The 14711-nt window shown below is 34.6% G+C and overlaps 1 protein-coding gene across 1 annotated transcript in view; it reads right to left on the reverse strand.

Moving 5' to 3' along the window:
- hh (hedgehog signaling protein) overlaps positions 1 to 2976 on the reverse strand; it is a 34429-nt gene extending 31453 nt beyond the window's left edge. The window contains exon 1 of the mRNA XM_036361234.2: positions 1772 to 2976. Coding sequence (XP_036217127.1) covers positions 1772 to 2401 — 630 coding nt within the window. The 5' untranslated portion in view covers positions 2402 to 2976. The remainder of the gene's footprint in view (positions 1 to 1771) is intronic.
- Positions 2977 to 14711: the final 11735 nt, after the last annotated feature.

The following is a 14711-nucleotide window of genomic DNA, read 5'->3' on the forward strand; positions in this document are numbered from 1 at the left end:
ATAAAGTGTTGGAAAGGCCTCAAATAAATTTTCAGACGCAATTAATTGATTGTAAATGTTTTGGGAAGTGTGTCTAAAATTTTTAATAAAACATTAAATATTTTTCGAAACCTCATACTAATTTTCAGTTAAAATTATTTTAATGTAAATTAATAAAAAAATTGTAAAAAATGTAAAACAAAATTTAATTAAAACAATAAAAAAATTAAATTTTATTATAGTTTTGTAAAAAACAGCTTAACTTTATTTACAATAAAAGTTTTCTCAAAATATGAATTAAATTAAATCTTTGTCATAACCTAAAATTTCCATTTTATATTACATAATGTTTAATTAAAAGATTAACATTAACTTCATCATGTTATATCTCACTTATAGTATAAAAGGGTGTAAAAAGATTTATATCTTGATCTTTATGGGTCAAAATGGTTATGGTTAAACAAAAAAGTTTTACATACAAATACTTGATTTTGAACGTTAAGTTTGTATGACATATACGGACGTGTGTATAATTTCAGATCGATATCTCAAAAATTCAATGACTAGTTCGCGTATATGCAGACGGACTAAATCGACTTAGCTCGTCACGCTGATTATTTATTTATATATTTTATAGGTTCTGTTCTTGTGATTTCCTACTGCATGTTACAAACTTAGTGATAAACTAAATATACCCTTCAAAGGGTATAATTAATATTTTTGCTTATTCTTATTACAGTTAAGGCAAATCAAAACGAATTGATTTTTGCGTACATATACAGATAACGGTACCTATATGACTCATTCTTTAAAAATGTTTTTATTTACAAAATTTTTGCATGCGTCAGAAGTAATTAAATAAAAATAATTAAACATTTGATTAACGTCATTTGGTTTCTCCAATAACAATGGACTTCAAAGAAGCTCATTTCGCTATCTTTTGATATTGAAGCGTGTGTCAATTGTTTTATAATCTTTCGTTCAGTTTATTTGTAATTAATTTTAGCATTTCATGGGAAATTTTAATTATGTACGTAACATTTAGCATTCTACCAACAAAATTTATGGCACTCTGAAAAGCAGGTAGCTTCACTAATTAGAAAATTCACCAACGCGTGTGTGTGTGTATGCACAAAATTTATGTGCATAAATAACAATCCATGAGATGACAAAAACAAGAAAAAACTCATAAGAAAATTATCCATAAATATTTAACAGTTGTAAAGTGAATGACTGGAGTTATTTGAAAAATACTAAAGCCCGTTGTTAGTGCACTTCGCATTTCCAATTTGCAGTAAATGACAATTTGATGCACATACACACATATATACTAATAATGTTTATACATTTTTATTAACAATATTGTATTTTTAGATTTATTGCAATTCGAGCTATTTAATCTTTTTAGTAAATCCCCGAGTGTGCGTTGGCGAAAACACTTCCACGCCCATCTAACGCATTATGTGATGAATATATGTAACTCTATGTGTTTTTGCAACTGATTCAGCATTTATGTACAAATTATAAATCCAAATATTAGTTTAATAACATTGTCTAAGGTTATTGCTAAAATGCTTAGAAATAAGCAAAGTAACAGTTACGCGAACAGTTGCAATTAATTGTTCTTGTTTGTGTTTAACTTGTTATTCTCAAACTGTTTAAAGAATATTAAATTGCGTTCACATTTCTATACGAATATTGATTTATTAAATCACTGTAGCTGCACTAAGTCCCATAGCTTATAAAAAAAAAAAAATATAAATATAATAGTTAATTACAACAACCAACTTACCCTTGACATCAGGCGATCTGCGCCATACCCTTCATTATCCTTAAATATAATATCACTATTATAGTTCATCACTAAGTCTTTAAATTTCGGCGAATTTCTCTTAATGGCGCCCTCGTTGAGACCGGAAGCGCCCAACGTGCGTTCGGACATATTCGGCACGTGCTGTTTAAAAACTAGCGGCGTCAGTTTGCGATACTTACGCGGCCCACCAAAACCCCGACCCGGACCACAGCCCTCTGCAGCGCTGAAGAGCGTGCAGATTAGTAGCACAGCGCATAGGCGACGCATTGTTAGGCGGCGGCTTTGCACAATGCCGGCAACATCAACAGTTGGTGCAATATGATCTGCTTTGTAGGCGCTCTTGACCTGAGCGCCGGCGGAATCTGGTAGCTCAGTTGCGGTATTTAATAGCCTTATATGACAAGCACCGGGTGCTGGGGGTGCGACAAGCGGTTGTTGGGTGATGTTGCTGTTCTTATTGTTGGACATGATCTGGTTAGTCACGCGACTGCGCTTCTTACGCTCCGTTAGTTTTTTGCAAATTTTACAACACTTGTTGTTAGTGTTGGGCAGTTGCAGGCGTTGCTCAATATTATAATCGGAATATGACATGAGAGCGGGTTCAAACATGTTTTTTTCAATCTAAAATGCTGTTGTTATTGTTTTATAATGAAAAAAAATGGTTTGCGTCGTTTTTCAACGTACTTCGTTTGATTTTAATTTTTTTGTTTTAATAATATAAATTTTAATTTTTGCAAAAATATTTATTGAGATTTATCATACTTGATTTCATAACACTAATTATTACCAATGATTTTGTACACAGTATATTCGCATGCGCATAAATTGTCACTTGAATTTGCAAAAAAAAAAAAAAATCTTTTAAAAAATTTTGCAAATTAATTAAATTTAATTTTTTTGAATGTGCAAAATTCTACACTTTTCCTCTCGTCCTGCGTTTAATTATCAATAGATTTGGCACGTTTTTATATAAGCGAACTGAACGACGTCTCATACGCATGCACGTTTATTTATTTGGCCACTAATTAGCTGCAATTTGTGACTTTTACACTTTCGCATGGACCGTGTGCACGATTGCGACTAACAAACCTTCGCAATTGTGTTATTAACTTCAACTGTGGCCGGTACTCACAGACTGATTAACAAATGACATTTCGACGCTGTTTCGACGAAGTTACTGTGTAGTAGAACTCAGCCGATGGACGTCGACGCCGCCGATAGCGTCGTTACTGCTGCGGCTGACGTTCGCATGCTTACTTTCCTTCGTACTTATCGTGTTCATCCCGGCCGCGTTCACCAAGCGCCCAAGCACCAACACAGGCGAAAGCGAGCAGCACCCTCACACATACACACTTCGAGCCGACTCGAAAGAAATTCATTTTCATATTCCAGCGCTGCGCATTTACTGATAACCGAAGACAGGCGCGCGCAGACAGGTAACCGAAACACACACCGACGGAGTGAACACTGAGCCTAAGCGAACACACACACACACACACATTCAAACGCTTATATAGGTGTATTGATGCAACGCGCGTTGCTAGTGTTGGTGGTTAGGTGCGTAGCGCAATGTGCAAGCCGTGCATGAACTGTTATGGACGACACATATACACACACACACAAGCGCACATTTCCAACTCGGTTTGGCCGCGCCGTCTCATTGGACTCTTTGGTTTGCCTTTTGGCTGCGTGTTCATCAGCGCGTTCTTGTTGTTGTACAAGTTTTCGGCCATCAGCAAAGTGGTTCGCTGTATGGTCGACTTGGCGCATGTGCATAAGAGAGACGAGTAGTGTGTCTGCAGAAGAAGAACATACACATTGCTACACATTCGATTAACGAACGCAACCAATTGGCACTCACACATACATGCTAACGGTTGATTGCACAAATACCAAGGCAAACATGTATACGGGTTTGTGGCTGTGTGGGTGCTTGTGGGTAATAAGTTTGTATATAAGCGACCAGTGAAATTGGTCCAGCGTCGTCATCTGTGAATTTAAGCAAAGTCAAGAAGGCAGGCCGGCTGCCTTTAAACCAAAGCGCTACAGGTTTGGATTTTTTCACCTGCCTGGACCGTGCCCCGGCTTCTTACAAATGTTAATGAATTTTAATGAAAACTATTTCAATGTTACTTGCAATGCAGACAGACGAGGTTCCGCGCAAAGTATTTGTTAATGGTTTTTGGTGAAAAGCAAAACGCATTCAAAATTTTAGGGTTGCCATTGAGAGCGAGAATGGAAATCATACCTACTATAGTGTGTATATAAATCTTGTACATTTTATTTATATAACCCAGTTAACAATTTTTTTATATATTTTTTTTTTATTAAGTATTTATATTATGTTTTGTATGTATTTATATTAATTTTTGAAAAATGTTGAGATTTCAAATAGTTGTCCTTGAATTTTTATAGGTTATGTTAGACAACTATTACTCTCTCGGTATTCATTGGTTCTTTCTACAAGTTAAGTGATGGTTGTAGTGATTGGAGGTGCACACTCACACTACGAAGGAGCTGAATGTCGTTGGATATCAAAGGACGTCCCTCAGTATCCAATGGAAAACATTGGTTGACCTTTTACTTCACTATTTCTTAAGAAGATATATTACTACCTTGGTGCAGACTGAAGAAACCACCAATAGCTGTACATAAAAAAATCATACAATAGGCACTCACGATCATTGGTAAATTATTCAGTTCCATGTCTGTGAATACCCTAACTTTAGTATCTAAATGGCATAAAATATTATTTTAAACGATTTTTAGCTTAATGCCATTTAAGAAATATGAATTTCTTCTTCTTCTGCAGAAAAAAGTATTATTGAATTTTCATACTCTTCATACTGCCTTCTGAACCCATAACCATATATACTGATGCAATAAGAAGTTAAGAACACCCTTATACATACATGTCACTAGATTTGCCTTACTCAGATTGTTTTAGTTGCTTGGGTCACGGTAGCATCTAACAATTATACGAGGGCACTTAAATATGCCAGTATGTTCCGCTTTTTTTCACAATTCTATTTTAAATGCAACCTTCTGCTAAGTTCTAAGTTTAATCGCATGACCAAATATTGTTCCAAAACAGGTATCGAACCTTTAGTTTGTGGCGCATCAGAGTCCAGGGAATGTTGCCAAGCCAAAAATACGTCAATTAGTTTGAAAACGATATTTAAAGATCGGAAACAAAATGTTTTCGATTTCTACGTAAAGACGATTTTCAGCACCAAAGATATTGAAAAATTATCAGATTAGAACTTATTTTACTTAAAAATACTTAAATTAAAATTTTACTTAAAAATATGTTCATCTGAAGAAATTAAATGTGTTTTAAGGCATTATATCCACTTGTGAATTTCAAAAAATCGATTGTTGCTACATATATTTGAAAATATTCTTCGAAAATTGGCAGTTGATCCGTCAAATAGTTTCGGAGATATGAACGTATTTGTAAGAATTGTTTAAATTCCTAAAACTTTAAACACGATTTCTTGAAAAGCTGTTTTCAGAGCTAATGAAAAAAACCATTAATCTTGAAATTTTCACACTTTCTTCTAATTATTTATATATAGTTGTCAGATAATAATTCCAGGAATAAATTCGATTTTTTGAGCTACTCTGAAGTGTAATTTTTTCACAAGAAATTCAAATAGACGCCGATATTTTAGAACGCTTTCGTACGTTTACGCCATAATTTACTGAGTAATAATTATTAGTAACCAATAAAAGATATATATTAATTTTGATATATGTTTGCATATTCATGTACATATGTATAGACTATATTAATGGGCATATGAATGCGATGCATAATCTTTTAATGGTTATATTCAGAATACATATATTGCCATTGATATATTGCGTTGGAATCCATGTGTTTTAAAAGTATGCTTTTATTACAAAAAACCAAAAAGGAATAAAAATTTAAAATGGAAATCATAATTAGCCACTTTGCCATCATCGCAAGCTGCATTTTGAAGAAAAATCTGTAGAATGTGCAGCAGTTGCACGTCCACCTTCGCCGTGATTACTACCACATACGTAGCAGGACAAACACCATAACTGACACACACACACATACAAAACACTGAAATTGCCATCGATCGAACGATGAACGATGAATAAAATCGAAAAAATATATAAATGTCTGTATGTGTTTGGGTGTGTTGATGATGACGGTGATGAGCCAGGCTGTGAGTGTTCCTGCCCATTTGCTTGTGTTGACGCTACCGTTGTGTCTGTAACTGTGCATATTTCTATGTGTCGATGTGTGTGTATCAATTCGTGGCCAAGTGTTGGAGTGAAGGGGCGGAGCTGCTGTAGGAGCATATTTGTGAATGGAAATAAGAATGAATTCACATGAGAGCCAACACAATAAGCAGCAAAAAAAGAAAAACCAAAACCAAAAAAAAAAAAAAACAACAGAAACGCACACACACATACCCGCGCCACTGCAATAAAAATGAAAATAAATTAAAAACGAACGACAACAAGGTACCGTGAGAGCAGCATGGAGGCCGCAGTTAAAATCGCATTCGATGCCACGAAACTTTATACGAGCCGAAGATAAATGGAAGCGCATATGCTTTAGATGTTTGTTGGGGCTGCTGGCTGCTGTTGTTGCACTTTTTGTTGGCTCGCTATTGTTGATACTGGCGGCATGCTGTAAGAGTCCACATACAAATAAACTCATACATATATACTCGTATATACATACTATGTGTGTTTAGTTGGTATTTTGGGCTCCTGCCGCTACACTTTGTGGTTAATACTCAGCAGCACAAAGTATCTACGAAAATATTTCATGTTCGCATGCTCACTGTGGCATGAGGAGTGAACCATTTTAATTTAACATTGCCGCAATCACGTTGGCTTATATTGTTACAGCTATTGTAAGCATATTGCTTGATTGTATGTACATAGTACATATGCATATGTATGTAATTGTGATTGTGTGTGAGCGCATCTAGAAGTTAATGCCATTGTTATCTTAACTTGTTGTCATTATATTCCTGTTTTCGCTCGATAATTGTGACGCAAATACAGCAAAGTCGGTGAAACGGCAGCAAATGCTCCGGAAAATTGAGACAATTATTTCATTTGCACAATTACTCATGTGCTACATATATACATTAGCCAGAAAAAATCTCCGCTCATGATCAGCAAATGCTTTTAAAATTAAATGAAATCCAAACAGCTATACTATTTTAAATTAATTAGCCGTTAAGTTTGTAACACCCAGAAGCTGCGTCAGAGACCATATAAAGTATATATGTACGTACATATGTCTGTCTGTACATACGCGAACTAGTCCCTTAGTTTTTGAGATATCGACTCGAGATTTTGTATACGTCTCAACCGCCGGTATTGGACCACTATATACTTTTATGGAAATTTTTTTAATTTGATAAGATATTTTCACGAAATTTGAAAAGGATTATTGTCCAAAGCAACGGTACCATCTCCGAATAAATAGTTTAGATCGAACCACTTTGGCACATAGCTAGCATACACACTGACCGATGATAACTAAAATATATATCTACATATTATTTAAACCCGAATCCAAATTGCTGAGCATTTATCTATATTTAACGATTAATTAAAATAGTAAAAAAAAAAATTTTTTTTTTAAAGCATATATGATATAATAAATACATTATTTTACATATTTTTTATAGTTTTTCGGAAGCGTCATTGTAATTAAAATGATCATTTTAGCACATATTACGCAGGCAAATTTAACAATTCTCTTTGCTTTGTTGGAGCGTCGCGAATCGAACAAGCAGCTAGCATGAATCAAATAGACTGATATATTAAGTAAGTATATAATATAATCTATCAAATATAATTCAGTTTGACAACGTTGTTGCTTTAAAGTGGTAAAATTTTTGACAGAAGAGCAGAGCTCTAAGAGTGCCTGTGTAATAGTGTCGAATCAAAGACGGCTTCTTAATATTACATTTTGACGTGTCTTCGGTCTTAATGCATTTGATACATATTTAACAACTCGAACTAAAATATGGATAGGCACTGAAACCTCAGAGATATTATAGACTCAATAATTTTTTCATATAAATTTCGTATCGTCCTTCAGGTCGTGTCACGGCTCTAAGAACCATACAACAACTTATTGAGACTAAAATAAAAAAAAACTCAAAAATTAGCTCCGTTAAGATATTGAGTTACACAATAGCAGTCTTCGATTCGCCAAGCGTTACTCTCCAGAACAAATTACAAGTATATCAGATCTAAGTGGATAAATACTTTTTTTCACGTAAAAAACATTGTTGTAACTCTTTATTTTGGTTTTCTGTAAATAACAATAATAGATTTAAGGACTTATGTTATAAAATTGCAAGAAAAAAATAAAAATTGTATTGTCATTTCAACAATTCTAAATTTTAAAACTGATCTAAAATATGCAAAACAAAGCTTGGTAGCATTGAAGATACCGCTTTAATGAGAAAACCACATACTCTTTTGTACGAATTCAATTCGATAACGTTGTTGTTGCTTTTGCATGTTTTGACAAGAGACAATAAAGCATAAGCGAGCAGAAAAATGGCGAATCGAAGACAGCTAATATGAGCTAGAAAAGTAGACTGATTGGATCACAACCGTTAAGCGATAAGTTCCGCTTGTTTTTTTTCGTAGAATTGTACGAATCTAATCCAAGATCTTCTCCACTCCACTTACCAAATTTAGTATAGGTGTAAACAAATATTTTAAGTATCTTTTGCAGAGCACATTAGGAACATCGCAGCTAGAGTTTTTCATCATACACTATTTTGACACATACATATACATATGTATTAGAATTTTTGTTTACGAAAAATCCTGATCTGAAAATTGGGCTACCCACCTCCACCTCGGTTACTGAAAAAATTCTTTAGCGAAGCATGTACTCTCAGCTAAAAAAGTTTCACATGTTCATTTCTATAAAAATAATATTTGTGTATACTCTTATTCAATCAAGTTGCCCGACTGTGCTAGATTCCAGTTACTCATACAAAAGACCATTGCTGAGATGTTAACAGCTCCACTGAACTAAAGCAAGAAGGCACTAAGCGAAGTTAAAATGGCGCATCCGCTGAAAAATGGACATAGTCGCAGCACACACTTGCACACATACATATACAATAGTAATAACGCGCAGTAAACTTGATTCGATTAAAGCTTGCGTGCAGTCATGTCCATACGCGGGGGGAGGAACGTTCGTGAAATTATTTATTAACCTTGAACAGATCGCCAATTTCTAAACGAAAGGCAAATGACTTTGTATGCAAAAGTTTATATAATATATATATATACTAGTAAATAAACATATGTAAATAAATAAGTATACAAATACATAAAAATTTATGAAAAAATATGCATTTAGAGATAAAAGATTGATTCGTGGAGGCATATGATGCATGCGTCCGAATGTTCTATATACAATACACCTAAATATGCTATTTAATACATATGTATGTATGGACATGTGTATATACATAAGTATGTTTGTGTGTATTGTGCTTTGAACATTTCCGGTTTTCAGCTGAAAATCACTGATGTCGCTGTATTATTTTGTTTATGTGGTCACTGTTATACCTTGCCAGCGACAATAACTTTTCTTAGAACCTAACTAGTGTACATTTTATATACACATGCTATGATATATATTATATATATATGTATGTATGTACATATGTATATTATGTATAATGTAACACCATTTGGCACAACTTCGTACTAAACATTTTCTTATGTCTATCAAAGTCGAAGAAGCCACTGCCGGACTGAAAACTGGATGATGCCACAAGCATAGCAACAACACTAGCACTACAAGCAGCAGCAGCAGCATGTGCAGAACCGACAACAGGATTGTACTTGAATCGAGTATCGGCGCAGAACAAAGGCAACGCGAGCAATACAAGATGCAAGCTTACCAAATTCTAGCAGACAGGGGATGGGAAGGTCAGAAGATCGGCCAAGTGAGCAACAGTTAAACCTAATCGAACAACAGCAATAGCATCAACAATGATGCAGTCCACAGCAGGAGCACCGCTTCCATCGGAGTACCTTGGTTTGTGTGTGTGTGTGTGAGAGCACGCAAGTGAACTGGAGAGTGCAAGCCTAATGGTAGTTTATGTTGCAACTTAAAAAAAAAATTGAAAAAAATTCAACAACAGTAATGGCAGCAGGTAGGTCGACATCATTATGGTTAATGAAAAATTGTAATAAACATTATTGTTGTGGAAAAAAATACTAGCTGCCATTTTTATTTAGTTAACAAACGAAACGAGATTTTAAATGGCGATTGATGGAAGGATCTACGTTTGTATGTAATAGCAAAAAACTGTTATATCTAATACGTATAATAATATATATTATATGTATATAAAAACATTAATTTTTATATTACCTACAACAAGTATTTGCAACAAGCAAGAAATCTTTTTCAATTAGAAAACGTAATTCTCAATATGAAACAACAACAGTCAGCGAGTATATGGCAGGTTAACCTACAAAAAAAAAATTCGAGAAATTTCGTTTTATTTGTCAACATAGTCTCCCTTTAGCTCAATACGTTTGGTTCAGCTATGTTCTAACTTCTTTAACCCAAAGGCAACGCAATGTATGGCCCGTGCCATTTTTTTCTTTAGGTAGCATAGAATCACCTTTTCAGTTAATAGGACCGTCTTCGCTTTCTTAGGCTCGAAGTCCACTCTTTCCCTGATGTGCACCAGTTAATTCTTTGGATTGCGTTTATAAAACTTCTGTTATATGATCTCACTATTGGGTTTGTTGTCGGCAGTGAGCAATTCTCATGCTCCATATTTCGTTTAAGAAGACCCACGTAATCTTTTAACAGTGAATTTTTCTCTTCCGATAGTAACGTTCTCCGGCGCGGAGACACACTCCACTTAGTCGCAATATAAATTTAATATTGTGTATATATTTCTATTTATTGTACATCGATTTATTCCAAAATATTACTAGAACAATCACATTAAAACTACCTTCAATAGGTATTTCAAGATTTATTGCCCGAAACATAAAACTGCAAAGTTTAAATGGATTATTTTCTTAAATACTCAAATATATGTATACACATTGTATGTACGTCTGCATGTAATTGTAATTGCATTGAACAGTTATTTACACAAAAATATAGTTTGTTTTTGAATGAGTTCCCCCTTCACATCTCCATGAGATCTATGCAGTTTCTTTAAAGACTTCACGTCTGATTTGGCAAATGACATGTTTATAAGGAACTAAATTCTCTCGGGTCCATTGCGGTAAATTGGAAACGTACGGGAGAGGCGTAAAGCATCCAAGGCATATAAAGGCAAATAAAAATTGTGAATCATTTTATTTGTTTGTCGTGAAAAATTAACAACGAAAATAAGCGCAAAAAAAAAGGAGAGAGAAGGAAGGATGTATATTATAAAGGCAAGAAAGAGAATATGGAAGAAAGTCGATACAAAGGCGTTAAAATATATTGTGGTAGAAACATGCGAAATATTTATAGATACGAGTAGATTGTTAGCCTGCACAAAGGTGGACATCAAATGGCCAATAATGGCGGGATCACAACTACTGTTTGCCAAATATGCGCCACATGAGGCTCAAACAATGACAACAGCAGTAGGACCGGCAGCCGCAAATCCCGGTGGAAGTATGATCGAGCAGGCGATTATCTTTGCAGCGTCTCGCTTTGGTGACACTGCATTTTCGGCATTATTGATGACAACAGCGGTGCGGGGCGGGTTGATGGAATGGCACGGTCTGTGGTGGGCACTGGTCAAAGATCAAAGCAAATTACCAGCTATTTTATTATATGTGCGCAACACCACGGGCACTACCACATACAAACACACACACACACACAGTGTTACTGTTAGGTGGCAATACAACAGATGTTATGTTTGAGGTGTTTTGTTTTTGTTTTATACTTTTTGTTTTTTGCCTTTCACTTGAATTCTATTCTGCTGAAATCCTTGAAGATTCAATGTCAATACTAATGCTCGTTTCAGGAATTGTTTTATACAGGCATGTGTCTCTGCGTTTGTTATTGGTAAGAAAAAGTCGAATTTATTTCATATGATTACAGTTATAACGGGTATTTATGTACATATCCATACATTTATATCATCTTAATGGCAGCACTTCTCCACTTCTTATTTTTAGCTAACGAAACAAGAAAAGCGCGAAATTGTTTTACTACAATATATTTAGAACATATTTTTATACTCTGAACATTATACTTATTTATTATATTAAGTTTGCAACAGTTTTTGAGATATCGATCTGAAATTTTGTACATGCCCTGTTCTTCCGAAAAAGCTGCTCATTTGTCGGAAACGTCGATATTGGACCACTATAGGATATATGTAGCTGCCATACAAACTGATCGATGAAGTCCTTGTTGGTAAACTTTTTTATTTGACAAGATATCTTCACGTTATTTGGCACAGCTTATTGTCCAAGGCAATGCCGCAATCTCCGACTATATTGTTTAGATTGGAACACTATAATCAGCCATTCAAACTGGTGTATCAAAATCAATATAAACATCTTACTTATTAAATAACAGTAATATGACTTGAAATTTGTTTATATGAAACAAAGTGGCTAGAAAGAACTCGCAAACCGTTTTTTGTCGGAAGCAAACCCTTAGTTAGTCAAGTATTCAGACTTAGATTTCGATTAAAAAAAAATTTTGTCCTGTTTTTTCTTGGCTTTGCTACTAGAATATTTGTGGTACTGTTGAACTGTTTCAACAACACAAAAGCATAAATGATGACACCTTATAAAAATACGACATATATTGGAGATTTATGGAGACGGACCCGAATACATCTGAAGAGTGGGAAACCTTTTTCCTTAACATTTCTATAGTTGCAATAATAGAGAGAGAGAGATCGGAACCGACTCTATGTTGGAGAGTGAAGACCTTGATGAGTGTCTTCATCAACCACTATAGAGGAGACATAAAACATAAAATCATCTCAGCGGTTAGATTGCCAATTAAGTGCTAGAAGAATTCGGCAACACCTTAGAATTATATAGTATGTATGTAAATTTAAACAAATTATAACTGTTTTATTGATAATTCCAAGCAGACTGTTCTTGGTTAGTCGTGTTATCCTATGCTTCACTACAAGTATATCGAACACACTTGCCTTCACTTCGTTTAAAAAGATTTATAAATACAATTATATGCACATGTACAATATGTATGTGCTTAAGTAAATAGGTGTGGAGCGTTTAACGCATTACATATGGAAAAGTGGATCAAAGAGGTTTTATGCAAAGTGAACACTACAAACATGTGTAAGTATTCACATTCTATGAATGCAACAGCACAATCGAGAGACAAAAATTAAAAGTCATTATAAACACGGTGCAAGAGTACGAGCAGTTACCACACGCATTCCTCGGTAGTTGCGGTTACCGTGGTAGCCACTTCATTCACTACCGTTCAGTTGATGGCTTATACACTCATACACTCATTTGTTTACAACACCTTGGCACATAGAGTTCCTGTGAGATATAGCACAACGGCGCGACAATGTGTCATTCTGATATAAATTGCAAATATAATAATTATATATGATAACAAAATTAAGTAAATTATATTAATGATTACATCGGCAGTTTCGGCAGTTATCGGACAATTTTCTTTCGGACTAGAATTCGAAACAAATCGAGAGGTAGTCAGTAAGTATGAAATTTTGTTTAGTAGAACTTCGTCCTAATTTTGACAGAACTTTGTATACAGTCGTATACATTTTGCGAAGCAAATGACATTACAGCATAGTGGGAACCCTATTTCGTAATGCTAGAAGATCCTTTGGAGTTGAAAATTCAAACGCCCATTTTGTCAAACAAATTTAGTTTGCTTATTCCTTCAATTCGTTACTAGATTTAACATTACTTTAACGAAATCGGTTTGGTTTTTTAATTTCAGATGATCCAATTCAGATATATAGTGGTCACAGCAAAACATATTTTTTGAGAGAAGCTCCCGGTGATCAGCTGTAGCTCTTTTCCAAATAAATATTTTTACTAATACTAAGTCTTAAAGTATAGTTAAAAGATACCACATATACTTATGGATTAATAAACTGAAAAAACTTAAAAAAAACTGTATAAAACCCTTGTGTATGTCAATTTTAAACTTCTCAGGTCTAAAGAGAAAGATTTGCTCATATAATCCTGTATGTTTTAGTTAGCATGACCCTTAATTATCCATACGATATAATATTGCATGCAGTGTCCTTATCGAATCCGTTATTACATTTTAGCAACTACAAGTATAATGTAGCTTTAAAGCGAACCTATCGGTGCCGGTCTACTCAAAAGCTCCACAAGGGTTACCGCACCGCAAAGGTTATTCATGTTACCCAGTAAGCGCTGAAGCAGATACAAAAGTACCGATTGATTGATTATCATGTTATATTATATACAATTTGATCTATTTTCCGGCAAACTTTTAGAGTCATTATATATTGGCACTGCACACTGTGCACGAACCAGGCACATGACAGACAGACATAAGCGCATCAAGCGCACACAATGAACAGCGTCAACAATGACAATAACAAAAGTGACAAAGAGGAAAGAAAAGACATACAACCGGTTGCATTGCCGACTTAGAGAGGGTTAATATTTGTTTGCTTAGCATTTTGGATTTGACAGGCAAGTGGCGCTTAAAGAATCAAATATGTACGAGCTTGAATGTAAGAGGATTCAAGTTGAATTACTTTTACGTACCTTTGTGCGCGGCTTTTTTTTGTTTTTGTTTTTGTTTTTGCTTTTGAACGAATAACGCTTGTAAATCAGAGTCATTTAAATTCCAAATGTGCCAATTGATGTGCAACGTCAAGTGACTTCATAACACATGGAAAAGTGTGAGAAT

Source organism: Bactrocera oleae, chromosome 2 (assembly GCF_042242935.1).
Source record: "Bactrocera oleae isolate idBacOlea1 chromosome 2, idBacOlea1, whole genome shotgun sequence".
Taxonomy (NCBI): Eukaryota; Metazoa; Arthropoda; class Insecta; order Diptera; family Tephritidae; genus Bactrocera; species Bactrocera oleae.